The sequence below is a fragment of the Varroa destructor genome, unplaced genomic scaffold (assembly GCF_002443255.2).
Source record: "Varroa destructor unplaced genomic scaffold, Vdes_3.0 BEIS01000005.1, whole genome shotgun sequence".
Lineage (NCBI taxonomy): Eukaryota > Metazoa > Arthropoda > Arachnida > Mesostigmata > Varroidae > Varroa > Varroa destructor.
In genome coordinates this window covers 23,491,632-23,516,383 of record NW_019211458.1, presented here as the reverse complement: position 1 = coordinate 23,516,383, position 24,752 = coordinate 23,491,632, and the positions used below count along the sequence as shown (strand labels likewise).

The window sequence follows — 24,752 nt, the reverse complement described above, 5'->3', positions numbered from 1 at the left end:
CTGGCTGAAGAAGCCAAGGATTTCTGGTTAAGGTCCCGCCAACGAGAAATAGTGTATGACAAGCATGATTAAATAAAGGAAGACAAACGCATTATTCGTATACTAGAATGTCCATATTCCAGTTCATGCTGTGTCTGACATGGCACTGTTCACAGGTTCCAGCCGAAATACAAAACGACAATAAAGAGACGTCAATGCCAATCACAAGAAACACTCAAGTTTTCATGCAAGGTGCCTGCTATCTACTGGCACACTGTAGAAATCAGTTTCAAAGCCGGACAGCGGGCTAGGCAGCAGAAAAAGAGGTAATCGATTTCTCGCCGTATAAGAAAACTAACATTACTTTGCCCTGCCACAACATGCCACCCCCATACCCCGTTCAAATCGGGGTGTCCTTATCAATTGAGTGAGTTAGTTAGCTTGGTAGGGCGACCGCTCCGTTCGTCGTCCTCTGTTTCTGCCACCATTCGCTTGCTCATACACAACGTGGAAGAAGTTTCCTATGTGTGCAGTGGTTTCACTGTAGCAGTAGTACAAAGGACGAAATGCTGTGAGAGTACAAAAGAGGGAACCTGCTCTTTCGTTGCGGTGGTGTCGACAGCAGAAGCAAAACCAGCTTGGTGTCTTTCTCCCTTGTCTGGCTAGAAATGCATCAACTTTAAATGGGAAGAAACAAGTTTCACGTCGAATTGGGCGCCTCTCACGTATCCGACTAGTTAATCGGGTTGTTACAACGACTAACCGACGCTAAAGTAACCTTCAGCTGCTGGAAAGTTTCAACGGCTCACAGCTGAAGAAAGGATAGTCGTTGTAATAATACGCCGATACTATTCCAATAGCTGAACAGCTGACGGAGAGCAAGCTACTCTTTCGACAACACCAACAACTTACGACGGCTCATAGAAGAACAAAGAAGGTCAAGAACTTTCTCCTATTTACCAGTCCACTAAACACGAACTCCATGCTACTATTCGAAACGTTTACGTTTTCACTCAACCAGAGTTAAACCGGCATTTTGGCATTGTGTTTTACTGGGTTAATCGAGGCGTCGCTGCTGGAGCCTCTCGATGGACTACAACACGGGTCTGTTTTTCTAGGACGACGTGGCTGTCGTAGCCAACTCCTTCGAGCTGCTTAGTTAGTTCGGGGAAAAACCTTCAACCTGTTACACCTTTCCAGATTTTGGACCTCGATGCCGTCGTCAGTATTGCCATCACGATTTCGCAAAGCGGCCACTACTTTTAAAAGTAGTTCGCTTCCATAGATACTCGTTGAATTTTCCTTTTTTACGTATTCTGGGATGACATCTCCTTTATCTCAATTTAAGCCTCAGTCCACAGGTAACAGGTTAGGCACAATTGAAACACGAAGTAGAAGGAACACGAGGGAATTTTTTGACCACCGGACATCGGGCACCATTTTTCAATCGCTGTCCCTGCTTAAACCGGTGTACTGGTCCTGCCGCTGTTTATCCACCCCGTCTGTCCTTCACGTTCGTTTGGAATGGCGTTGTAACCAAAGAAGCGGTCGACAACGGCAGGCCACAAAATCGATGCAGTACGTTTATATGTTTTTAAGTGCTGTGCTTAATATATCCTTTCTCTGACGGTCTTTCTCGATTTATTGTGTGCTTTTGTGGGCAGCATTGATGCAGCTATTGGTGGTCTTTTGTAGTGCTAAGAACAAGGCAAGGCCGACGGAAAGCGGCAGCGGCAGCATTCGACTGAGGGAGGCTGCAGGAATGCCTCAAGGGGACCATCCTCGGATGACAAAATGGACACATCATCTGAAAAGCAATGTCATGTTCGATTAATCTTCCACCTGCGTTTTTCAAAAGCAGCGACCATAGACTACCACCACTGCTCGTTCTCCTTTTTTTCCTTAGTTTTCTACTTATAGATTACTATAGCGAAATTAATGAGATGTGGATGTATGCTGAGGTTATGGGTTGACACGCATCTAATTAGCGTGTCTGCTAATAATCATATTAATTCGAAGACTGTCAGCAGACACTTGCGAACCGTGAGGGTACTGCTGTGTACAGGATGTGGTCGTAAGCTGCCGTGTCGTAACCGTGTGTGTGCATGCACGCGCGCATGTGCATGGCGTGTTAGCTATGACGAAGAAAAGCGTTTCATCAGACCAGCTTGACCTGTTCAGGCTAACACAAGTTGACAACATTGGCGTCACTTTGCTTCAAAAACCACTCCATGCTACTGTAATCCCATCGACACTTCAGCGAGAAAGACCTTGCTTGTATCAAGCTCATTACCGCCCCGTCTATTGCTTTCCATAAAATACCAAACATGTAAATAAAACAAAATACACGTATCTACAATCCTGGATACAATCAATCTAGGGTCGAAAAGATAATGTTCACCGTTTGTGCCAATTCGGGTAGATGTAACTTATTCGATTTTATCTGCTGAAAATCTGGGATTTCTCCGACAGAATAGGCCATATCGGGTACTTTTAGTCAGCTGTTACACTTTTTTGGGTTAACTAATACGATATTCCCACATGCACATACACGTATATATATACATAGTATAGAAATGATTGGGCCACTCTGTCAAGTTTCGTTGCAATCTGCGGATAAGTTGAAGCAAATTTGGCCAGCTCCCTGTAGTTCAATTATTTTCCATTGTTACATATACAGTGTTGAGCCAACGATGTAAAAACATAGGTATGTATTGCTGCAAAATAGCGGGATCGTAGAACCTTTTTTCAGACGATAATGGTTTTACTTTAAAAAGTCAGCTTTTTTAGTTGAATAAGTTCGCTGCCATAGCAGTTCACTAGATCCGTATGTCAAGGCTGTCATGACATTTACAGGTTGCAATATTGGCGCAATTTAGCACATAATATAGATTAAAATTTCTCGTAATAGACCTTATGGTCAATAAGCCACATCCGAGGTTCTGAAATTTGAGTGGACCTAAATCATTTCTAGGAAAAAATGATAATTAAAAAAAAGTTCATTCAGTCCAGTTGCTGCATATGAAGTTATCAAGACACGGCTGAGAGCAAAATGTAGAGATACCGACTTTCGAGTTAATAGAGTTAGTACTAATACCAAACGTTAACCGAAACTATGACAAGCGCGTAATGACAATTTATTTATAAATTGTTACCATCTATTTAAATCAGGATTCATGTGGCAAAATATAAGAAGAAGGTCTTTAGCTTACATGTACAGTTGTCATTCCCGTTATTTTTCTGCCAGCCTGATCGGGTTCTGCATATTATCCGATTTGTGTTATAGAGCTGAACTCGAAGTATTGGGTCTGGAACTCGTTTATTTTCTTAACGTTAAGTGTTTGGCGATAAAGGTCTCGGATGGAGACAGTCGCGTCACTTCTCTGTACGCACGTGCACGTGTAAAAGTTCGTATTCTAATTCAGTCACAGATGAAAGATTCATGTCTCCTAAGTTGGGGGGCAAGTACGAAACTAAGTAGAAACAAGCTAATATCGGAAAATGGAGCCTGGATAATTCGGCTCACGGCGTGATAGGGTCACGTATTAGGCTGTTCCATATGACCCTGTCGTGTTCGACGAACAGAAACAAGCCTGAACGAGCTAACTACGTGAATATCACGCATAGCGCGGATGTAGCCTCATACAGCGTCAACAGAAGAATCCATTACACTAGGCCTATACTGCTCATGTCGACACCCCTTGCTAAGCAAAAAGCTTTTTTTGTCTGCCATTTCATAAGACATATTGCAGCCAGTCGGTAGTCGCTTTATGAAGACGATCTGCGAAACATCGCTTCAAATCCTATACAGAGTATAACCTAGATTCATCCGATAGGCGTTTTGCCATCGAATAACTTACAATGGTAATACACAAAAATACAAAAGAATAAATTAAATAAACTTAATCTTCTCATCTTTAAAAGTAACTTATATTTTTAGTACGTAATGTTTACTTTACTCTCAATTACTACATATAACTAATGTTTTAAATAATCTACAATATTCTTTCTGTTTGCAGTGAAGTCCAGCCACTTTGACAAGGGTCGCCTCACCATCCGCTGCGAGGCAATGGTTGGCAATGGGCTATCAGCTGCTATCCGTCAAACAACGACTGTCAACAGAACTAAACCGTCACCCCCAACAACGGCGACGCCGTACTCACCGTTTTTAAACTCATTGTTCTAACAATTAACTCGATCAGTGCTCGATTGACGTTTATTTTCTTGAGAAATAAAGAGCCGTTAATTCATCTTCATCTTGTGTAGCCGCCATATACGGTCCCATGTACTATATCATTGTATAACAACTACAATTAGTAAAATGCATTGCCGATCTATTCTGTTGTTATTCTAGCCGCAACGTTGTCTTTTCTTTATATTTCATTGATATTATTAAAAATATATAGCTTGCCTCTCATCTACATATAGATACATATATAAATTAGTATTAAACATATATATTGTGTATTTCATATATATACGGATATGCACTTGGACCTTACACTGCACATTCGAATTATAGCTTCAGAATTTGTGGGATTCTCGTAATTGGACTGATCGGAGCTGTAGTGAGAAGGATTGTCGAGCACAGAGGTTCTAACAAAGCACCTGTTAGAAGATGGCCGTCGAAAAGGCTTAACCGTAGCTTCACTGTCAGCACTCGGATGCTATGCTCGGATGCTTGTGTTATATTTTCACCCTTATTATCTTTCTCATATAGAGAGAGACAAAGAGAGGCAGGGATCTGTTGACAGCCAGCACCAGCTAAAGCTCAATCGTGTCCAGAGGTTTTCTCACAGTTTTCAACGTTAGCCGTCGACGGCACGACCGCTTCAAATCCAATCTAAAGTTACTTTTGCCGATCCCCCCGTTGCTTCGCGTGCTTGCCAACTCTGCCCCGCCTTGCTCTAGTGTATCTTCAAAGAAAAATGCGATCTCTTTCCTGCTTCCTGTGCGCCGGTAACGCAGCCCGTCGTGGATTCTGAATGGTACAGGACAAATGGGTCGGCCTCAGGATACACCGGTTGAGCGCTCGACTTTACTTCTGGTATCAGCCTTTTCTCCGTCTGCTATCATGATGCTAGGCCCTAAGCCTGATTTGTACAGCGTCAGCAGCAGCACCAACCACAGGGTCGTATACACTGCGGGGAACAGGCTCCGTAGGATCTCACTGCTAAAGCACTGAAAAGGGTAGCCAATATCTTCTAATTAGCTCAACGCCCCATGAACGAAATGCCAAGCAAACTAGAAAAAGCAGACATCTTCATGCATTGCGTCCCTATCATCACCTGAATATCTCTACCTCTTCCGTTTGTTTTAGTCCACCAACTGAGTTTCTAGACCACCAGTGGCAATCGAAAAAGCCAGTAGTACGATAGTTCAGCGCAGAGACGCAGAGACACATATTTCAGATTAGAAAAAAAAAAAAAAAAGATGGAGTGCAAAAAGATGTTCAAGATGGTTCCTTCAATTTAATCAGCTAGCGGAATTGATTTTGTCGAGATCTGTAGTTAATATGAACGCCCGCTGGTGTCGGTCTGCGACAATTCCGTTGTCAGATAGGCGCTAACAGCTACTTCTTCACGTACACGACGAAATGGCATTATTGGTTTCGCAACAGACAGTGGCATCGCCATTGCTGGCTTCGAAACACTCGAAACAAAGTTGCTTTGCATAGTATCTAGCGTAACAATTTCCTTTGTGTAGGATCAACTTAATGTTAATTATATGAACACATACAAATATATATTTAGACTGAATCTCGACAGATTGCGGGTAGCTACGCTACCAGTGCGACTATTACGACTACGAAGGTAAGTTATTACTACCATGACGTATGGTCTATGATGGGAAGGGTTTATTCGGGTCATGGCAATACTGTGAACTTACATTGGATGCCCGCAAACTGCGACTGCAGATTTTCGAAGGCAATCATCGTCAATTGCACGATTCAGCAGGTAGTCAAAGCCAATAGAATGACTTTTAAATTAAAAAAAAAAAAGATCTACTAATCCAAAATATAATTAAATATACTTTCTATTTTCTCGTTGCTGTTTACATTTATCTACTAAATACTTCGCGATATAACTCCTATGACTTTGAACTCTCTATACTTATGAAACAGTTCCCTAATATACCTTAAATTTGAGCATTGCAATGTTGTTCATAATTTGCGTTTTTCTATAAAAAGTCTACTGATCTATTTATCTAAACGATAGGTAGTCTAAGACAAGCTCGGTAGTATAAATTCGTATAAATTTCGGTACTCCTGCGCCGTATCAGGCCCGTTAGCCTGCCATCCGCTGCCATCACTTTGATCAATGTCACAGTGATTTATCAATTTAATTTAACCCAAATGGACCTTTGACTAAGCAGTCTTCTACGTCGACCTGACACCTCGTGTGCGTGTTCGCCCGCTTTTCTGCGTGAACGCAAGTATATATTTACCACGCTACTGCTATGATGTAGTGGTCAGCTTGTTTTATTAACCAATACTATCCAATTTAAACCTTAATCATCAACAGCAGCGTCTTATGTTCATCATCTTATGTTCTCCGCAGTATAGCCTAACCGGCCTCGAGTTCAAGTCCGCCATCGTCGAGCGGTTGCAACACCAGCTTCCCTCAGATACGAAACACGTATTAAGCAAATGACATACCTAGTCTATGATACGCCATTTTTCGTTCTCAGTGAGAGCTAGGCTGAAAATGCGCTCGGTCGCTTTGCCTTCCTAACGTCGATTTGAAGTACGGGTCGTCCGTGACAGGCAACAGTGGACGTTTAGTGATCGACATTGATTGGTCAATTCGTGGCTGTATCGGTCGCCGTAAAACTTGTATTTGCTGTCACTGATGGCGGAACCGGATTCCAGCATCAGACGGAGGCAACCTAGTCGGCACTGCCAAAGAGTGAACAGAACCCGACAGCCGCACGAGCTCCTGGCGGAGATCCATTATTGCGTAGGTATGTCGATTCAACATACAAACATCGGTGCAGAGCGTTTGTATGATCGATAGGAAGGTCCTCATGGCCAACGAGTAAAGCGACAGATCTATTCGTCCAGCTGTTGCAGCTGTACAGTGTGGATCCTTCTGGGGCATCTCGAGAGGGTACAGCACACGGTGACCTGAAGATATATTTCTGCAACAGGCAAATGTCTAGACGGATGTAAGCGGGTTGATGTGAAGCTTGTGGTACACAAAGGACAGGCATTGTCCCGACATGCTGAGATACACTCATGGAGGTTGAACCCAAATCGAGCACACGTTTTTCATATGGAATTAAATTTATATTCAGAAATTCGGTTTGGGACACTGTACTTGATAATCGTAACCTATGTTGTGTTTGTTAGTACATACATTTTTGAATAGACTTATAGGGTCGAGAGAACGGAGACTGTAATAAAGAAAAAATATATGGTATATATTTCGCTATGTCGTTCTACTAAGCTGGACGACTTGTGAATTTTGCGGTAAATGCGTTGGTTTCGTGCTGGAGTTCAGCGGCCCGACGCAATGCTGACGCAGTTCGGAATCCAAAACTTTAAAGACCTTTTCAAACCACTTAGTGAATGCATTTATTTTCACTGTTCATGCAGCCGAACCATATTCGACCCATGGCCGATTTAAGTTATCCTTATGATGTTAATTTCAGACTACTATCTTCAGCGCACTTCTGTCTACGCAGCCGGCTTCAGATGTGGTTGTGATTCCATATAATAATCCCATGAAGTTACACTTACCGCTCTCCAGAGACTGAGATAATTTTGACAAAAGTATCGTCCCTATGGAGTGCATACGGAACGCTATCCGCCTTCCCCGATTGCTTCTGCGTAAGCAGGTCACCGAAGCGGCTAGATTTAGGAGTCTCACTTTTTCGCAAGTGCTCCCAGAGGCCCACTCACAGACTACGTTAAGGATAAATCGACAGAGAGGAGAGCAGAAGAGCACCACAAGGATAGATAAACTAGTTGGAGGAGGCCTAAAAAGAGTTATTAGCCTTGTACAACTTTTAACGTAGCCATCGCGTCGGTAAGGACGGGCCGTCAGTGATCGAAACTGATCTTCAATGGCCTTGCAGAATGGTTGGCACTATTTCACCGACGGAATGGCGCACAGGCGGCAGAAAGCGATTCCGATCCTATGACGTTTGCATTGCAGTCATTACGTTGATCCTCCAAAGATTTCATCTCATTCCTAACACTGGCACACAAAAACAATTAAGTGACAAAGCTAGTATAGTTTCCGTCTATGATTTAAGAAATTCCAACCATGAAAGGAACGTATGCCGTTTGGCGTGACAGATATACATATATATATATATATATATATGTGTATATATATATATATATATATCGCGCTGATTCCCGCGGTACTTATCATAAATGTCACCAACATTGCGTCGTGTAGCTCCGAAAACGGCAAAATGGGAACGAACCATAGCTAAAAAAAGAACAAGGTTACTTATACTACAATATCATGCCACGCTCGCCATCGGTGTAGACAACGCTCTCTAGAACAGTTCCAGCGCTCATCATCAGTAAATTGACAAATTCCTTGGAGACATCACGTAAGTTGTGCAGTATTCATCGCATTTGGTCTGCATAAAACTTATAATCACACAAAATATACTGCCAACGATCCACCTAGCCATCTTAACTTCGTTAATAACAAGCGTGTAAATAAATGTGAATTATATATGTATATGTATAAATCGGCGACGTCGGTATGATGTAATGGCTTGCGCTACGCGAGATTTACTTCGTACGTTTCGAGCAGAGGTAATGTATCCTTCCTGGAACGTATGTTACCATTTCCAACGGTAGGCATCCGTTTAGAGCCGAAATTACCCTAAACAGCGCTATCTGCCCCAGTAGTGTTGTGAAAGCGAACTTACCTTTTTTTTTTACGATACTGATGTGTCTAATAACTTTTCTACATTAAATACATCAATGGCATTAGGTTGTCGATAGCAGTTAACTCGAAACAGTTCTCAATAACTTCGACGGAAACACTTAGCTAAAAATAGCTGATAGTTAATTGGACCTGGACCGACTAGGCAGTGCCATAAAGTGTAAGAGCCACTGCTTTGTCCGTAGTAAGCAACAACTGCCCGAACAATTATTTGGACAAAGTTTAATTAAGTTCTAATTAATTTTTGTAATGGCAGGAATTTTCTTATACCAGTAAACGTGCAAAGCGTAACAAGAGTGAAACTTAGAGACGAAGATAACGGCTATGATAGCATAGATCCGAGCAGTTCTACATCTGTATCCGATTGAGCGCACTGATTTGCTGGTTAGTTTAGGTGAAAAGGACGCATATGTTCTCTTATGGAAGAGGTCCAAAAATCCTTGTTATTTTCAATTATGCTGTCGGTATAAGATCAAGACACGGGGCGCCGCAGTGTACGATCAGCAGGACATAATAAAACGAAAATATAGGAACGTGTTTATGTTACTTTCATACAAGAATATAATTTTTGGCTTTGGTTATTAGCCTTAAATTAGTTCTATCACCCGCCTTCTCGCCGTATAGGCAAGTAATGCAAACCCCTGCCTGCGTTCGTTGTTTCCCATAACGGATTAACCAATCCGCTTGATAGATGATAAGTAGTACCATTTCTAGCTTGGAATCACACTCTTCCATATATTTTTCTATACCTATATATCGACTCCTTCATATTAGCACAAACCTGTACAATCCAGCCGCTACAACGTCGCAAACCTTTCGTCCTAGCTACATGTCTAAAAATTAACTACATAGTCCGAAATATACACTGGGCCGTCGAATTTTTGTCTTGTGGCCTGCATGAGCCTTTTCATGAGCTTTTTTTCATGAGAGTTTTCAAGAACAGTATCGCTATTGTTTTGACCAAAGTTGTTTGAACAAATGTTCAATTACGATCAAACTAACCCACGTTGAATCACTGTGACTAGGCCCATTCCCCATTATACCCTTTGAAAGATAGCCAGACAAAGTTTGTCCTTGTTTCTCTGCTTGATAGGTTCCGGAACGAGCGCCAAGGGCAGAAGTTAACAGAATTACGTTGGAGATCAAGGTAAGGGTATCAAAGAAGCGGGAAACGGTATATAATGATTTACCTTAGGTGCAAATGTACATACGCATTCATATGGTGCTACAATGTAAGCTTTTATTTCTCTTAATAGAATTTTTATTATTTATAAAAAAAAAAACACTGATCACAAAAATTCACAAGTATATTCAGTGGTCGAAACGTGCAACGTCATAAGCTAGGCAAAGAAAACGTCGTCTTGAACGTTAGAAATAAATATTAGATGCGCAAACCGATAGCTTCGTTTATGTTTCACAGATACAATTAAAGTTCAGCTTAATTTCAGTAAAGCTTCTTTATCTTGACGGCTGCGAACCAAGGGAAACTTTCTAGTTAAAGTTATAACTGTTACTAAATCAGATGATGTTTCCACTGATTCCCCTAATTACCCTGCCGTTAGGTTGATGCCGCCTGCTTTAACGGAAGTGATAAAACAGAACGAGAGCGAAAAACACCCTTCATTTAAATGAGGGCCCCTGAGGATACGATAACGCGGACCCTGCAGTAGAAGTTACCATAAGCACCCCAGCAAGCAAAAATTTGTGACAAGTTCAAACTATATCGACATCACCTATGTTTAGAGAGAATAGGGGTTGGTAGCATATATTTTGTACTATTAATTAAGAAAAAATAAGATGTGCCACACTTTTCTATACCATACGCAGTGAATTCAAATAAATTATTACCAGTAGTATATTTCGTTCAAATTATGTTTGCATAAAATTGTGCCACTCTGTGAAAATAGAAATTTTATCCAGGGGATTTTATATGCTAGAGCTCTGCTACCACAGCTCGATAACAGTTACATAACTCGTACAATTTCCGACAATCCGTCAAGATCTGCCCAAAATTTAAAGCATTCCAAGAAGCGCCTTAATCTTCATATTCACCAGGGCCGTACTCATGTGGTCTTCTCGTCCAACGTTAATAACGCTCCACTTTATACCTTTCTTTCGCTACTTGATACGTACATTATGCACGATATTTAACAAAGATAAATCACACTATCCAACGGTTTCACAAAATCGTAAAGCGCAATGCAAATGTAAGAAATAATCGCACAATGGCCTGCCCAAGAGGCCCGCAGGACCTTTTTTAAGTAAACTGGAGAGAGAACATAGTCCGGAAGAAATTAATAGGCAAGCGTCTATACGCTAGAAGCTGACGCCATACAAGGTAATTCGTTTCACCTACCGTATTGGACCCATTTATGACACGTCTAAAAATAGTCGCGTTAAATGGTCATACAAGTACAATTTTAAGCAGGACGGGAGGTAAATAGGAGGAAAAATACAAAAAAAAAACAACGTACTTTTTTCAACACACATCAGTTAGATTTATTATAAACGAATCTTATTTAGCAAAAGGCTTAGTTGCGCTATTTAGCCAAGGGAGCTGCTTTTAGTACCTTTCATTTCGAAGAGAAACTGTCTTAGAACTGTTGCCACACGCAGCCTTAAAACTTAACTAAGAAAAAAATCGATCAACGTTCTCGATCATCGACAGCAAAAGGTAACATCTAATTACGTACAAGACCTTTTTTTCGTCGGTTAGAAGCGTTTCAATTGTATTACGCGAATTAGCTTAGACCTGCAAGTTCATCTTACGATCGTCTACTCGATTTTATTGAAATCAACTTAAAATTGTAATCAAAGTGTCTTTGATGAACATAACAACCTTTATGTTCGAAAAAAAGTTGAAAATTGCAAGTTCTGGCTGGTTAGCAATTACTCGGCCGATTTGTATCGACCGACATCCAGCAGTAATGGTTTCCATCGCAGGCCCATTAAATCAGCTTAGATTGACTTTCTTAGTATAATGACCCTAGGCATAAGTTACCTCGACACTACCTGGCCAATACAATGTGAAACATCCGGTTTCTTATGTTTGTCAATAGCAGAAACAGCAATTATAACGGCAACAGGTTTCTTAGCGCTGCGCTCACTGTTGCTGCTGTCATCTTTGTATGGCTTCGGCCTTCGGAGAGGTCGTATTCGGCCATTCTTCAGAGGCTTAGGTAGACCCGCAAAAAAGTCTTCGCCACTGAATCGCAAAACGTTTGACATTGCAGCCTCTTCAAAGGAAAACCTCTCAGCTTTATTTGCATTTATATGGAGCGTGAAGCAGGAAGAACAGGCAATGTACATAATTGAAGCATAGCGTTTAGCATATTCTAGACCGTGTCATTTTGCGAATTTTAGATTGAAGAGTCTTTACGCTGAAAGAAAGAATCGGTAAGAGAAGAAGGTGGAAGAAAAGACGTTTACTTGGGTCGAATCAGATGGCCGACAAGATCGTGTCGTCTGCATATGTGACAATCGTAATTCAATTATATCTTTATACAATTATGCAGACTAAATGTTTCAAATCGATGTGCTGATTGTGGGAACCATATGTGAGCTTAGCTATAAAAGTCACCGTATGCGATGTCCGGACTTGTCAAATATGTGATTATTATTGTTGTTACTGGAAACGTTTACAGAGTTTGCCTGTAAAGACCAAGGAAATGTTTGAGATGTTCAGAATATCCGATGATTACGCCACAAGCAAGCGGAGAAATGAATTAACGAGTAGAAGTGGCAAAGGAGGCAAGGTTTAGTTAAGAGAAAATTGCCTTATGTATTTTTATGTCGGTGCTAATACAGCTTATTCATTTTTTTTTACTGAGGTATTAGTTCGTAAGCCTCCAGGGGCAACTTTATTGATTCAGTTAAGTACTGCCCATACATACGCTCCCGAACGGCTTTGGTGAGCTCAACATTTGAGTACGTTATTCAGATTATAAACAAGGGGACTGCGTTTTTCTTTTGGGGCGCTGCCATATAACACAAGAAAAGGTCCCTAGCTAGGGAAAGGTAAAAGGCGGCGATTACATCAGAGGGAGCACTACTAGACCAGTACTATAAAGAGTAAGCGAAATGCTTACACAAGTCGCTATTATGAAAGATAATAGAAATAATAATACCATAAAAAACCAGCCATCTCTCCAAATCGTTCTCTTCCAGGCTAGCAAGAATCAACAATAATTCAATAGCCATTGAAGCTCATTCTAACACTGCAGTGTATCGGATATGCCACCTAAATACGTAAGATAAAACTTTCTGTAGCGAGCAATCCCTTAACGACAATGAAATCATGCGTAGCTCTTTCTTTTTCGACAAGTAGTGCGTCAAAAGAAATTCGAATCCTTTTCTAAATTTCTATTCAAAATATCTACTATGTACCTTCGCGTATAACTTCTAACCTGAACAAGCTCTTTCAGAAAAAGATCTTTGAGAGGATCATAGCAGATCACGCATTGCTATCAAAGATCGTTTTAAGCAGTCTCGAAGTAACCATTATACGCTCAATGTTTTGTCTTGCTTTGTAATTTGTATGTTCTATCTAACTACAAATAGTTAACTGGGATGGGTGACTTCACGTTGACCCTCAGCTTCGCTCCGTCGTGGCCACGTCTGTGGTATCACATATAAGAATCGTTTCAAAGATTGTCGTCAATACGGCGCTGTTCTCGATTTATCTAGGGTTTCTCTGACAGACGTAAAGGAAGTTCTGTGCTCCCACTTAGCACTGCTTCAGACGATTGGCTCCTAACAGGACACAAGGTGTGTCGACGCTTGGTCTCGAATCTGGAGTATCTCACATGTTTCTAAGTTGTGCTAGTAAACACGTTACCACGACACGTACAGGCTGTGTTCTCGAACACAACTAGAAACCAACAAGGTGGCCATATTAGCAGTTTCTGTAGCTATTAGTTTTGTTTTATTGGTTTTTCATTCTTCAGAAAAACCTTTTTCCACCTTCTACCGATGTTGATATTTGAATCAATATCGCCTGAGATGCTGATGGTTCATAACTACTACAGCAGCGCGCTCAGAGATGCGTGGTAGTCACCCAATCGAAGCCTGCCTCTTGCAAGCAGTTAGCTCTGACGCAATCAATGTACTTTAAAGCTGACAGAAAAGGAATAGTTCATATGATGAATGGACCGGTCAGACGGACCTGAATGTATGATTTTAACCGGTTTCCCCTTAAAGATCCCATGTAAGAAACGCATCACGTGAAAATCGCTCTGGGTTGTGAAGCACGCATCGTCCGATGGTGCGGTTTTTTGGTTTTATCCCATTGCCCAATGTTAACTTAATCGGTTAGCGTGCGTCAGAGAGCCCCATAGTAGCGACAATAACAATCGAAAAAGCTGGTGGTACTTTGAATACACGTATAGGAAATAGCTTGAGGGTTGGCTGACTGAAGTTAAACTGAATTTTCTAACTCTCGAGGCGAACAACAACAGAAAAGTTAGGAGATAAGTATCGTTTCGTAGAAAGAATGCACCCGACCTGGATCTAGTGTGCCGAAACGATTGGGGTTGTAAAGCCTACATTGAATTTTGCTAAAATCCCAAAACACAGCAGATATATATTGGTTTCCTATTGAAAATCAGTCCGTGGTTCGTTCTTAACAAATTGGATCATTAAAGTTGCGCAGAACACGTTTCTGGGTCTAACGTTTCAAAAATGTAGAATGGCTTCTTGTGTGCATAATGCTGTTAAAAATAGCCGTACAGGCCTCCTCGGTAATCTAATTCTTATGTAAACGAGTTTAACAATGAATTTCGATGTAATGACCCCTAAGACTAGAGTAGAGTCGTCTGCTTATTAACTTAATTTATAAAATACTCGGACAATGAACTTTAACGGTAATGTGAACAAGGGTGAACTTCGCTTTGTTGATGGCAAAGCATTTCTGTTATGTTTTGATTCTATAGAAAAGAACGTTCCGTGAATGAACGTGAAAGGTTTCGTTTAAGCTTTCATAAAATGAGCTATCCTGAATGAATAGAAGAAAAATCCCTTTAGCTCACACAAAAAAGACTTGCAGCATACTAACTGATCTCTGCAAGCGCACAGTTAATTAGCACATTGTACGTTATGAACGTTACTTTTTTCGTTAAATTTGGGTTTGAATTAAATGCTATGGGTCAAAAATCTTCTCCTCCGTCCGACATAACTTAACATAAACATATGAAAGTTTTTATAATGTTCGCCCTCTCAACTAGTGAGCTTCTGTCGATGTGACTGCACTTTCTATTTCCAGAGACTCGTGATGCTAGAAAAATAGTACAATCTATATATAATGTTACGCTAAGAGGATCTTCTTTGAAAACGATCTTACGTGCACCTCCTCGGTTCATAAGGTTTTCTGTTTCTACTAGTTCTTTTAGTATTTAAGACAGGACAATCGATCTATGTGTAAGTATGAGAAACAGTTGGGGCAATCATTTGTTTAGATGTGCTCTCTAGTATACATATCACATAGAATGCTATAGGGACTTGAACATTGTTTATGTTTATACAAACACCTAAAATACATATTGGCGTGATTAGATGATAAACTTACATTGTTATTTAAATTCATGATCATTAAACCCTTTCAGAGACAGTCAACTTGAATCTTAACCTATTTAATTGACATAGATGACTTCATATATTTCTGAAGTTATCGTCCGATACAGCTTTGGTGGCAGGAGCCGAACAAGTTTAATTGAAATCTGTGTAATACCATTACGTTCTGTTCACATTTATGGTTCTACTCGCGCTCGTTATTATACACGTGGTCGTCTTAATTTCTGAGAAACGTAGACGTCACGTCTCTCACATACACCTAAAGTTAAAGTGAAATATAGTAGTAAATTTAGCTATTATATCCAAGGGAAATGTTACATTTATCGACCTGCATACTGTATAATCAGGTGTTAATTATCAGACGTAATCTTGATAAAGACAGATAATAGTTTGAGCAACAGGCCATAGGACAACCTTCTCAAAAGTTGTCGTGTACGCTGCGCATAGCCCTATTTACTATTAATACAATGTATACTTGCTACATAGCTCGTTCATGCTACATGAGGTGGAGTCGGCCCGTCACCTGATAGGAAGCGACGCGCGTGCACAATGTGCCATATCTCCCGTGTCTATTCCTTTTCTTTTTTTACCCCTTTCCCTTGGCACCGCTCTCTTTCCAGTCGAAAGTACAATCATCCAGACGCTCCAGCAGCACAGGTGGTGTTTAAGCAGACGACAATGACGTTGTCAGCTGTTGCGTTAACGTCAACGAAAGGCAGATGGACATCGTTCTTGACGTTACTGATGATCAGTAAAGGCAGTAGCCCCATGGCGGCGCGTGAATAACACTGCTTGAACGACGTTAACTTGCTAACCTACTATTTCGCCTATATATACAGGGGCAGCTAAGTTACTTCGATGACACAAGCCTGTTCATGCAGTCTGTCTTGGCCCATCTTGGATCAGCCTCTCGCAAGCCGAGCGTACTGGCACCTGTTCTGTGTCGTTGAATCCGATCACCATTAAGAAGCTGCTTTGTTCGTTCGTTCGTTCACCTTTTTAAAAAAAGCAACTAAAAGGTTGTTTTTATGGTGATGATTATTATTATGGCCTGTGTGTCTCCCGTCAACTAGGTCTCGCTCTTGAATACCTTGTCACTTTCCGTTTTCACTTAATATCAGATCTTCATAACCAAGCAATTTCGCCATGTGTAAACGTCGAAAGTATGTGAAACTCTTTCCCCATGAAGCAGCGACATCTGATTCACATTGAGACGATGGCCATCTCGCTGCACTGTGTCAACGAACTTCATCTAGGCATGGTGCTATGCGATAAACCGGTCTTACGAAAGAAGCAGGTTAGAAGATTTCGTTTTATATACGAAGTTGAAGAGTGCTGGCTTTCCTCACTTTCCCTCTTCCTCTCGCTCCGTCTCTCTCCCTCTCGAAGGGGTAGGAGACGGGGTAAGACTCGCTTACGCGAATGATAGCATTGGGCTGAGGTTTTGCGGAGCCGTTAAGCCGGAACAACAGCGTCAAGAAGTGCAGGCATGTTTGAAGGGATAGCAAAAGACGGCGAAAAGAGAATTTCGATGGCCGGTAGGTCGCAAAAAACGAAAATGATTAGGGGTTGGCTAAAGGAGGGATGACAGAGAGGTCGAAATAAGAGTTCCTACGATGAATTTCGCAAGCTGTTTATGTGATTCCATACGATCAATATCGCTTCTATCACACCTCTTCAGGTCGTTCGCCAGCTAGCCGCATGTGAAATGAACGGACGGGCGACTAGAAACGGAACGGACGGAAAAACGGTGAATGCGTAGGAACTGAGATGGGCGGTGGGATTCGAGCTGCTTTCCTTTAGACTTCTATATAGGTATTCTTTCGGCCGAAGCCTTTCGAATAAACTGGTTAGAACGTTCTTGCCATTGGTGAAGAGTGAACGTGGATCAGTTGTGAGCGTGGAAGGGACTACCGATTTTGTCGGAGATTCTATCGACTGAGGCAATTGTGGTAATATAATAAGTAATGAGGATGTTCTATTTTAAGATAGCCCCTTTTAGTTGATGCCGAAATGGGTACCATAGTAGTCGATTGAGTATTACTGTTTCTAAATGTACAGTTACAGTTATATCGTTAGGTTAATGTTGGCGTCGTATTGAAGTGTACATATCCACTAAAAAGCAGCTATAAAAATGAATTACTAAGGTAAGGCCGAATTGCGTACGATAAGAAAGCTCCTCTCTTCAAATAGATACGATATTGATACCCCTATAAGAGACACGCAGTACAGTTGCCAGAAAATCCGGCACAATGTGTTCATTCAATGCACAAGCTGAAAATATCGTATTCGAAATTTTTCTCTCGTGATCCATTCATCGCAATATTTCTCGATATTGCCATTCGTTCAAGTGAGCAAAACAGCAAACAACTAAAACAGAAGCCATTGTCAAATCCCAGGACGCATCAATGACTTCATTGGACTCGAATATCCAGTTGGATTTCGGCAAATTCACTCCAAATTGAAGATATGCAGCGAGCGTTCGTTAGAACTCAACAGGCCCTAGCCTTTTCCGTAACGCCTATACTCCTCAAAGCGATTCTTTCGCTCGTATAGTGGAATTGTATGTACGATGCATTATCAATGCTTTCTGCAAAAATATGCATTACTCGTATACTAGTATTCTCTGAGCGAAGAACAAAGCGATTTTTGGTTAAGCCGAATGTAGGTCCAACTAAATTGAAGGCCGATAAAGTAAGCCTCGCAGACGCTGATTGACATGCAATTGCAGCTAATGATTTACATACGACGATGTACTACTGCTTGTAATACTGGGCAGATATCTGGAAAGGTAGATCTGTATAGCGCGGGCGGCGCCTGTGCCGGTGGCAGATGCCTAGTTGCATCGTGGCCTACAAGAGTGTACCTGGTGTGGGCACGATGGAACGGTAATACGATTCAAACTTATTTGACTAACAACATAATATAGCAGAGAGATAATAAGAGTTTCTTGATAGCGTCAAACTAGACGATAGTAAGGATCATGAAAATTATAAGTGACCCACCCCTAATAGGCGACAACGACTGTTGACCCAAGATTCACCGGCAGCATCAACTACATACCTCGAAACCTAGTTAGGCACATATAACACGAATGCTAGAGAACTTTCGGCTTTGCGTTTCTAGTCTTGTCACAACGCGTAAAAATCTGTGCGCGTATTGGTAGCACGCTGTGAAAGAAACCAAGTGCCTCTAACACTAGAAAACAAAAGCTATAACGGTAGATCTATGTAGAACATGAGTAGGATCCCTTGTAAATGTGATCAACGAAAATTGTAAAGGTATTTTATTCGCGCGCCTCATCGTTCTGTAAATGCCGATATAATTTAGCTTGAAACATTCGCTGCGGCCAACTTTTCTCTCGGAATATAAAAGCAAGTTTCCGAATTGACCATATTTTCGCAGGTCTCTATCAAGCTAAAATCTGGAGCATTCGACTATAACAGTGTCGTTTTTCCAGCTAAAAAATCTGACCCCATACTATTACAAACGTTAAAATTTATGCAAACCGCTGGGCTTTGGAATTGGGTTAAGGTTTACTGTTACTTTCAACCGTAGAACAATGACGTGAAATTTACATTGAAATGCACGAAGACTCTAATCGATCCTTGAAGAAACGCATCTACGGAAAGTACATGCTTGTAACCGTTATAGTTCTTAAACCCAACAGAAGAAATCTTGGATGTAATGCCAACTTCATTTAGAATATTCGTTGTTGACTAAAGTTGTAAGTTAATCACCTATGAAGTATATGCATTAAAACAAAGTAGTGGAAAACACCGGCAGAATTTCATAAATGACCAAGGTCGAATTTATGTCGAAGTATGAATGATTAGTTTTATCGGACTTGTATTAAACCGACATTATTTGCTTAATTACTGTTCATATTAATAATTTTTTTTTTTTTTCTTATAATCGTTCATGTTAGCTCAAATCGATTTCACAGATATATGGCACAAAAAGGAAGCTATACCTATTTCGTTCGCTTTTAAACCGACTAGGGTAAGAGATGTCCTTGTGACACATATTTGCCCTATCTAGGATAGGGCAAAAGTGTATTGACAGATTAAAAATGTTCACTTTCTTTTGTTACTCTCATTTTAACTCCGTTTTATTTGCCTACTACTAGACCAAGTGTACAATAAGGACGTTTAAACTGTTAAGAGAATTTTGCTTCACCCTGTATATGGTGTGCTACTATGAACTACGTGGGATACAAATATACAACGTTGTGATGCGGGTTTTTCATTGAATGAATAAAATCACGCGATTTTTCGGCTGGCCTGGAGTCAATTTATACGAATCTCATTTTTTACTCAGCTTCCGCATCCTTAGTATTTGGATCATAATTCATAAAAATGCCTTTAGATTTCAAGGTACGGTCTCGTGGAAGGCCTGCTCGATAAAAACCACAGATTTTCTTGGTGTTTTGCAATCTGATCACGTGCTGGCTGGTCTTTAGAAATTCAGTCTCAGTCGTTGAAATGTTTGTACCATTCACGTACTATGCTTTTGTTTAAGGCCACGTATCTTTCGTGAGTTCCCGCAATGCTGTGGCCTTTGAGGAATAAAAATTAAGCCATTGAAGGTTGATTTTGAACTCATTTCTGCCGAGGCAACTCAACTGTGTTCCATTCGAAAGTTGGTGTACTTGCCAGTAAGGTTTTGTCTGTTAGCGGCATGTAGGTTCACCCAATTCACTTGTAACAGCTTAATATCTATTGTCCCCCTTTCAATTACTCGCAGCATCTGAATATCCAGCCGTCGCACAGAACGGACCAGACATGTGATGCGGAAACAACATGAAACTGTGTGATAGCCTCGTAGCTTTCGGAGGTTCGGCGAAGCCTGCTGACATTGAAGCATTACCTCGGCGATTCGTTTCTAGCGATTCCGCAAATAATGCATTTACTATTTGCAGCGAGCAGCTTTTGCAGTCCCTCACGTTCACTTTGAAGAACTGCAATCCTGAGTCTGCTGTAGTCCTTGTTTTTTTTTTACTGTGAACAGGTGTACCTATCTATTTTCGGGAAGCACAAGATCTTAGACAAAGGAATGCTCATTAATAATACATTATTCTTAGCTAAGTAGGCCAAGTATTGGGCGTCTATCGTAAAGAGTCGCTGATTCGCGCCCACCTATACAGCTTGTATCAAAATCAAATACTATACGTCATTTCTGGTAGACTAGCATCTATCTCTAGAAATGTCAGATGTATCAAATTGACTTTCGAGCTTTTCTTTCACGGCTTCATTGTAGCGCCACTGTTTCGCCACCAACAGCATTTAATCTAGGAAGTCTTTTGGAAACCGCAATTTCTTTATCGCATTTAGTCAACCCAGTGTTCCGTCTGCTCAGTTATCTGATTATATACGACAAGTTTCAAAATGATACTAATGAGATATATATTTGCAGCAACTTGCGTAGTTATATATACAGACTGATAAACAAGAACGAATTTCACCTCAAGCTTATGATGTTTTCAGTAGAATAGCTGACTCTATAGAGTCGTTGTTGCCTTTCCATACGCTTGACATTGACAAAGTCCTTTACCCCTCGCAAAGTCTTTGGTTAACTAATACGCACATGTCTATCCATCTGTACGAGTTCGCGAGTCCACGGTCACCGATGTCAACGCTCAGGGTTTATTAGACCTGGCAGTTCCTACACAACAAATGTCTATCACCAATATGAACACATGGAGCACGCGACATACCGAGCGCCGAAGCCTCGATGTACCCGTCCAAGTGGCCAAAAAACAGCTGGCTGTTTTACTTTTCTATATACAACGGGATGACTACTAATCGTGGAACTATTTTGAATGAGCCATCACGGCACAGGAGCGCACGGCTAAAAAACAAGCCTAAACGACCGGAAATCTCCAGGTACAGTTCTAATTTTTAATAAGCACTTAAAGAATGCGGTGATACTTACATCCGGTCGGGCCAATTTATTTAATGAGTGTTTATAAAACCGACTCATATCCCGAATAGTCAGAAGTAATTCTCTTTTTAATCTTTAAAAATAAAAAATTTTTACATTGCTTCTCCAGGTAGAGATATCGCCAAGAATAGCTATTGCTGCGTCAGTACCAAGAAAAAGGTTCGTCTATCTTTTCAGACATCAAAACGCAATCTCTAATGAACGGTACGGCTTCAGTCAGGCTATATTGCCTATGTTAGTAGTGTACTGTCTTGACATAAATTAAAAAAAAAAAGGGTACTACATTGAGATCATAGTAATCATACGCCTCTTCGTAATATTAACCCCTGGCTATGCACAAGCTAATAATAATTAATAACGTCAACCTTTATTCAGAAAAAGCTTAAAATTAAGCACTCCTTTATAGATTTTTCAAAGATAGTTATCTCAATCTACAGTCCTATTAGTTATCGTGAAACGCAACTTCAAGAACGGGGCATGGGGCTTCGAATAATAAGTAAGGTGCAGATGAAATGGCCGGCTAGGTGTTACTGACGTTTTACTTCCAGAGGGTAAAAGTTTAGTCTCGTCAACGAAGTTACATACGTAGGCGGTACACTTATCGCCGGTGTGAGATTATTTTATTCGTGCCCCATTCAACGAACGGATTTCTCAACTTCGATACTTGCAGCAAGCATAAGTTATAAGATTATGTAGTCTTGCTTCTTTTTTTTCACTGCTCAACCTTAATATTTAATTTAAGCAAACTGTTGATTTAAAGCAGTTGAGGACAACCTGAGCCAGCCAAGGATAACTTCAAACAAGTTTTAGAAAATGGTATACTCTTTCTGCGATACGTCACTTTTAATCAAAAAAATTGGCAGACTTCCGTCTTTTGGCCATGTGATTGCAGAAGGAATTCATTTGAACTCGTGGAGTAAAAACGACGAAAACCGATTCACATTAGTCTTCACTCAGGGCCATCGCGGGAGATTTGTAGAAGGTGGACAATGGCAAGAAGTTTTACATAGCAAGAGTCTGCGGAACCTCGCTTGCACAACGTACGATGCCACGCCGATGGCTTTCATTACCCGAAAATACTTATAGCTGTAGCAATGTGAATACATATAGCCATATTTGATCAATCACACACATCAAATATTATAGCGAGATTTGGTCAAGGTTTACTTTCCTTGTAAGGATAGCATGGTGGCAAAATAAACTACCTTAATGTTTTATGTGTTGTCTATATTGTTATATCTATATTAGGTGACAAATAAAAGTTAATTGACTATCAACAACGATGACTGATGCAGTCGACCAGAAACATAAGTATAACCTTCAATAGAGTAGCTTGGGTCGGCTTCGTTTATTTACTGTGGCAACCTCAGCGACCGCCACTTCTAGTGAGAGGAACCCTTGTTCAGTTGGCGTGTTGACGGCTTCGGGTTTAGGCTTTGTCTGGGTTTCACTCAGATTTTGCCTGGCTAGCTTCGCACGAAGGTCTATTACCCCCCCAAGGCCGATAATAGTTACTGCGCTAACACATCGACAGTTACCTATTCATACGCAGGCGGGATTGGTCCGTTTTGATTATAATGCCTTTAATTCCTGAAGAGATGTTCGGTATCAGCCGTGTTAATAACTGTGGAGCAATAAATGCTTGTAACAGCAGCAGCAGTAACAGCCATTCCGTGGTTTAGGCCGAATTGTTGACGGCTCCAGCACATAGGGCCTGCTATCAACTACAGCTATACTTCTATACGGCTACACCTAAAGCAGCAGTGGCTATTCCTGAGGTCAACAAAGAGAGAAACGGCTCTATGCGGAGACAACGGTACCTGTAATAATTTAATTCAAGCTCGTAATCTCACTAAGCAAAATCTATATATTATAGTGCATTACGCAGTAAATAAACTCCTATTGTTACACGTCCGACTACGTAGTACAATGGGAGGGAGAAATAACGCCATCTTGCTAGCAAATATCTTGTACTTGTTAGGTCGTGAACGCCTGTCTAGAATGTGTCTGGCAAACGGGTTAATGTATGTTTTGTAGCGTGCATACCTATTAAGGACCATGTATGAGCCAGAATTAGAAAGCATTTTTACTTGGTAAGAGTAAACGGTGCGTTGAGTGTCGCTTAGTCGCGATGACCAACACAACGAATATTCCGGTATGGAGACCTACCTGAATAAGGCGCGCCTCCGATTTTGAGGTCTCTCTTTTGGCAAACCTCTGATGTTACGATCTTATAAACACAGTTTTCAATAGTGCGAGTTAGAGTTAGATATAGAGAGGTACTCACGAATAGTTTTTTTTTGTTAAACAGGTGGTTACAGGTAACCATACTAACTTTCTAGGGATGACGATTTCCAAAAGTCCATATATTTTAAAACGTGTCAACTGTTTCCTGCTTATTACTATAGGCAGACCTATTCACTGCAGCCTTGTATAATTACGCCTACGTACTTTGTAATATTTTTCTTGCCTGTAACAAAATCATGTCTTAGTCCTTACACAAACGTAACTGAGGACAATGTTGATGCACGATCATGATAAAATACCTTTACTCTGGAAACAACGCATTCTTATCTACTACTACGCTCACCCACAGAAGCCCGAGAGACCAACAAGAATCCCTATTGCTAAATATTGAATTCAGTAAACCTCCAGACGCGACATCCCGGACGAGAAAAGCCAAACTCAGGAAAGTCACTAAAAGCCTTTCTGCGCTCTTAAACTAGATAGTTCATTTGGCAGGACCAGGCCATGTGTGAGAATGTCCGTAGGACACCCACGAGCCTTAAAGGCGACCCTGGCTAATACAACCCTATTAACGGACCATTCTCTTTTTGACCGCTACGGCCGCACTCGTTTGAGCTTGCGTCCTTATTTCATTTTGTCACATTAAGACTTAAGTCTGAACAAATGACTGTAAGATCAAGTACGTTGAGCAGCTTTCGAGTTCATCAAAGAGTCCAAACCCGTTTTGTTGAATAAGCAAATTCTGCATTATGTCCAAGTTACCATTACGAAGTTGTAGGGCAACGATCACATTCTTTAGGTACGTCCATCACCATCATTAGTCATGTCACAAAATGACGTAGTCATAAAAACTATTCTTTATTGGCCAGTAAACCGTATGTGAACCGATCAATAAAAGAAACGCCCGGCATTTTCTACTAAGCTATTTTAATCGATGTCTTTCTGCCATTTTTTGGTAATACCTAAGTTCCATCCGGCGATATTCCATTAAGTGGAAAATTAACATCATTAAAGGGGTTCTGCAGAGACTGAAACAGATGATAGCCTGACGATGTAAGATCCGGCAGATATGGTCAAGATATTAAAACTTCCCATCAAAGTCCT

The 24,752-nt window shown here is 40.9% G+C and overlaps 1 protein-coding gene and 1 long non-coding RNA gene across 6 annotated transcripts in view; both read left to right on the top strand.

Annotated features, from left to right (window-relative positions):
• The window catches only part of LOC111251144 (uncharacterized), a 44,470-nt gene extending 40,138 nt beyond the window's left edge, over positions 1-4,332 (top strand). For all 4 annotated transcript variants that reach the window (XM_086990680.1, XM_022807465.2, XM_086990678.1 and 1 more), the window contains one exon: positions 3,999-4,332. In XM_086990680.1, the coding sequence (XP_086846806.1) occupies positions 3,999-4,165 (167 nt within the window). In that variant the 3' untranslated portion in view covers positions 4,166-4,332. The remainder of the gene's footprint in view (positions 1-3,998) is intronic.
• An 11,487-nt stretch (positions 4,333-15,819) lies between these two features.
• LOC147755442 (uncharacterized) lies at positions 15,820-22,618 on the top strand. Of its 2 annotated transcripts, XR_015328862.1 has the most exons (3): positions 16,106-21,343; positions 21,511-21,560; positions 22,294-22,618. It is a non-coding gene; the product is annotated as an uncharacterized LOC147755442 (long non-coding RNA). The 2 variants fall into 2 exon arrangements; XR_015328861.1 differs by lacking the exon at positions 21,511-21,560 and having other exon boundaries at positions 15,820-21,343.
• The last annotated feature ends 2,134 nt before the right edge of the window (positions 22,619-24,752 follow it).